This window comes from Brassica napus, chromosome C6 (genome assembly GCF_020379485.1).
Source record: "Brassica napus cultivar Da-Ae chromosome C6, Da-Ae, whole genome shotgun sequence".
Taxonomy (NCBI): Eukaryota; Viridiplantae; Streptophyta; class Magnoliopsida; order Brassicales; family Brassicaceae; genus Brassica; species Brassica napus.
In genome coordinates, this window is record NC_063449.1 from 15,088,151 (window position 1) to 15,092,594 (window position 4,444).

General features: G+C 41.8%; 1 protein-coding gene across 1 annotated transcript; it reads right to left on the reverse strand.

Moving 5' to 3' along the window:
- Positions 1 to 688: 688 nt before the first annotated feature.
- On the reverse strand, positions 689 to 1,315 carry LOC106413179. The gene is made up of 2 exons (XM_013854001.1): positions 1,228 to 1,315; positions 689 to 1,050 (listed from the first exon to the last, which is right to left on the reverse strand). The coding sequence occupies exons 1-2, from the start codon at positions 1,313 to 1,315 to the stop codon at positions 689 to 691; spliced, it is 450 nt and encodes a 149-aa protein (XP_013709455.1).
- Positions 1,316 to 4,444: the final 3,129 nt, after the last annotated feature.

Genomic DNA, 4,444 nt, shown 5'->3' on the forward strand with positions numbered 1-4,444 from the left:
AATATCTTGATTTAACAGTGTACATCTCATTCTTAGTATAACTCCAACAGTACTTGTCCCTCTGATATTCTTGATTTATGGCCAAAGATTGAATCAGAGGGATATCTTCCGGATTTACATAGTTTTCAAGGACCTCTGATTTCCATGTTTTTGGATCGCCTGACATCAAATCACGAACTAACATCATTGGATGAACCACTGGCGCTAGTGGTCGAGCTGGTCTTGCTGGTATCGTTGGTATCCAATGGTCTTCCCACGCTCTAATCTTATTCCCAGAGTGTACCTTTTGTCTGATACCCAACAAAATTAAAGGTTTTGCTGCCATTATACTTGTCCATCCATATGAGGGTCTATCTGCCTTGTTTAGCCTCAAAGACGTGCTACATCTGAAGTATTTGCCCCTTAGAACTCTAGCTACTAAAGTGCCTAGTAGGGCAAGATTGAATTCATGGATCATCCTGAATCCTATTCCTCCCTCTTCTCTTGGTTTGCAGAGTTTTTCCCATTTTACCCAATGTATACCCCTTTTAGGAAGGTTCGAGCTCCACCAGAATTGTGTAATGGCACTAGATAAGTTCTCACAAGTCTCTAATGTTAGTAGCAAAGTGGACATTACATAGGTAGGTAATGCCAATATGATAGACTTTATGAGTACTTCCTTTCCTCCATTTGTTACCCAACGGCCTGTCTAGCCGTTAGCACGATTCTGCAAACGATCCTTCAAGAAAGCAAACAACTTCCTTTTTGAGCCACTAATATCCTCTGGAATACCAAGATAAGTTCCCATTCCTTCCTCATTTGTGATTTCCGTTGAGCTTTTGATAGTCTCTTTCACACTACCAGGTATCTTTTTACCAAAGAGCAGAGATGATTTTTCGAAATTAATACACTGTCCAGAAGCTTCCTCATAAGTCTTAAAAACTTTCATGACTTCATCGCATTCACGGGGCTCCACCGTACAGAAAAACAGGTTATCATCAGTGAAGAGAAGGTGTGATACCGGGGGGCTAGCACGCACAACGCACATCCCTGTTTTCTTACCTTGGATCTCTGCATGATTAAGAAGGCTAACGAGCGCTTCCGTGCATAAGATAAAGATGAAAGGAGACAAAGGATCTCCTTAACGCAATCCCCTCTGTGGGGTTATATTTCCTCTTGGCTGGCCATTGAACAAGACATGATATTTCACTGATGTTATGCATCGCATTATCCCCTCTATCCATGTACTTGAAAATCCCATCTTACTCATAACCGCACTGATGAAAACCCATTCTAGCCGATCGTAGGCTTTACTCATGTCTGTCTTTATTGCCATCCTCATATTTCTTCCGCCGGGATCTGTACGAAGAGCATGGAACATCTCTTGTGCTATTAGTACATTATCTGATACTTGCCTTCCCGCAACAAAGGCTGGCTGGATCTCGGATATCCGATCCGGTAGTAACTTCTTTAATCGCTGGCATAATACTTTGGATATTATCTTGTAGCTGACATTGCAAAGACTGATGGGTCAAAACTGAGACATTTCATTTGGTTTGTCTTTCTTAGGAATGAGACAAATATTAGCGTCATTAAGACCATTGGCCATAGTACCCTCAAAGAGGAATTCATTAACCATACGGGTTAAATCTTCTTTAACTATGTCCCAAAAATTTTGGTAGAAAAGGGTTGTCATGCCATCAGGTCCATGTGCCTTTTCTGGGTGCATCGCAAAGAGGCCAACTTTACCTCCCATTCTGAAACATGAGCCGTAAGACCTGCATTTATTTGATCAGAAATCGTTGTTGTGACATTGCCCAGCGCCTCCTCCATTAGTTTCGGGTTGGAAGTTGTAAATAGTTCTCTGAAGTATTCAGTAACGATGGCTACCAATTTTTCTTCATCTTCCACGAGATTCCCAGCAGAATCTAAAAGGCCCGTAATTTTATTTCAAGCTCTTCTCTGTTTAGTAATAGCATGAAAGAACATTGTGTTTAAATCCCATTCCCTGAGCCAGAAGATTCTACTCTTTTATTTCCAGAATCGTTCCCCAGCCTTAAGAGCCTCGATAAGTTCCTTAAGCGCTGCCCCTATTTCTTCTGTCGTGGCATCATCATCTGAGTAAAGGTTATCCACCTTCGATTTGAGTTCTTCAATCTGTTTCGCAGCATTCAAGTCTTTTTCTCTCTTCCATTGTCCTAATGCTTTCCTGCAGCTGGATATATGATCCATGATAGTTGCATTCGGAAAAAGTTCAGAAGAGGTCCAGCCATCTAAAATCACTTGTCTTATCTCTTAATTGTCTTGCCATCGCTTATCAAACTTGAAAGTTTTCTTTCTTCTTGTGGGTTTTGTTAGGATATCTGCCAGTACCGGATGATAGTCTGAACCCCACATGCGAAGGTATTGTACTTTAGAGTGTGGGAATTTGTCATGCCAATCCTCATTTCCCAGAGCACGATCTAAGCGGCATCGTACATATCCGTTGGGTCTCTTTCCGGCCCATGATAGTTTGTTTCCAGTACATGGAAACTCCAGCATACCACAATTCGAAATCATTTGGTTGAAGGAGAGGAAAGATGTATCAGATCGTCGTTTTCCACCTTCTTTCTCATGGTGACCTGTTATTTCTTTGAAATCCCCTATCATAAACCAAGGACCATCTCTAGTTGTGGAAAAACGAGTAAGACGTTCCGAAACATGATCTCCTTTTTCTAAAATAGGGTCCCCATAAACGAATGTCATATAGACTTTTATTCCATTAATGACTGCTTTTACATCAATCATTCGATTATTCGAAAACAAAATATCAATTTGAAATTCATCCATAAAAAACAAAGCTAAACCACCATGCTGGCAAAGAGGCTCAATGGTAAACAATTTATTAAAACCTAAGTCAGCCTGAATGTTTTGCAACATCAGCTTTCTATTCTTCGTCTCAGAAAGGAACAAGACTCCTGGGCGATGCTTCTAACACATCTCCGTGAGGCATCGAACTGTGAGGTCGTTCCCTATCACTCGACAGTTCCAACTGAGTGTCTTCATTGATGATGCTTGGGCGGATATTTGGCATCCGCCGTACCTCTCTTCTGAGCAACTAAACTTGTTTTTGACTTTCTCGAAGCCGTAGCTTGCTGGTGACCCCTCTGACCCCTCGCTCCACTTCCTTGGCCTACAACTGATTTTGCATTAATTCTTGGTGAAGCTCTACGCTGACCTGGATGCTGCGATGTCGAAAACAAAGATTTTGCAACGCTTCTTGTTAATGTTTTCCCATATTCATCTCCATTAATATCAGCAGTTGGTTTATCCTTAGTTTGAATCATAAGAATTGAGCTTTCTTGATTAATCACATGTAATGGTTCTGAGCTTTTCTTGGTCAAGATTCGGGTAATCCATCCGGTTGAGTTCGTCTCCCAGGAGATCATCTTCTTCCATCAACATCAGTTCATTACCAGCTGGAGCATCTTGCATATCAGTGTCAGTTGGTTGATCTTCCTCGTCTTGACCATCTTCATTCAGGGCATCAATTTAGAGAGCATCATACGGGGGAATGAGAGCCTCAATGGCCACTCGAGCTGCTGCTTGTCCCCGCGGTAGCTCTGAATGTTACGTTGTCATCACGTTTTTCCCGATCAGAATTGTAAGGACCAGTCCCAGCGCTTCCCCTCTTATCGTCTACTTGCTTGGTTGCAGTTGGACGAGCTGTGCTCATGTGAGCTTTCTTGTTCTCATCATTTATCCTCAAAGGCTATTGCTTCTCTCTCCATAAGTGTTCTTTATTTGTGTCCGCAAAACTTCTGTCAGGAGCTTGCTGATCCGCCCTAAGGAACGAACACTCGACCGGTAAAGAAAGATATGGACTCGATCCGTGAGGAAGGAGAACTGATGGAATGAACGGTGACACAAAGGGTTGCGGATGGCCCAATGATACTACCAGGGTGCTTGATTATCGCCTGATATGACTCACAGGTCCGACAAGGAAGCAAAACTCGATCTATTGCCGGATGTGACACACCGGTCCAACAAGAAAGAGGCATTTAACTTGGAGCTAACCACACCAAGTAAACTAAAAATATTCTAAGCAAAAAATAAATAGTATAAACTCAAAACAAGAAGGAAAAATCGATTATTTTATTCCATGAGATGTGTTACATATTTATACTAGAATGAGTCAAAGAAAGACATAAAGATATTGAGGAAAAACATGCGTAGGAAATATAATGATTGACTGAAAATATTAAAGAAAGTCAAAGACTCCATTTCCCATTCGATCTGGTATTAAAGATAGTCAAAGACTCCATTTTCCATGCGATCTGGTCAAGATGACCCTTTGCCTACTGTCCAGGTTCATCCAAACCAGTCTGGTCCATGGCGGTAAGGAGCAGGACGTGGGTTGTACGATCTGAGGCGCATCATTTCCTTCCTCTTCAAAAGGATTTGTCCACAAATCTGACTCTCCTGG

Excerpts from the sequence above, each read along its gene's own strand:
- LOC106413179 (XM_013854001.1), bottom strand. The coding sequence starts at position 1,315 with ATGGCAATAAAGACAGACATGAGTAAAGCCTACGATCGGCTAGAATGG. Across the intron at positions 1,051-1,227 it reads GAGTAAGATGGGATTTTCAA|AGATCCAAGGTAAGAAAACA; the intron begins GTACATGGATAG and ends TTAATCATGCAG.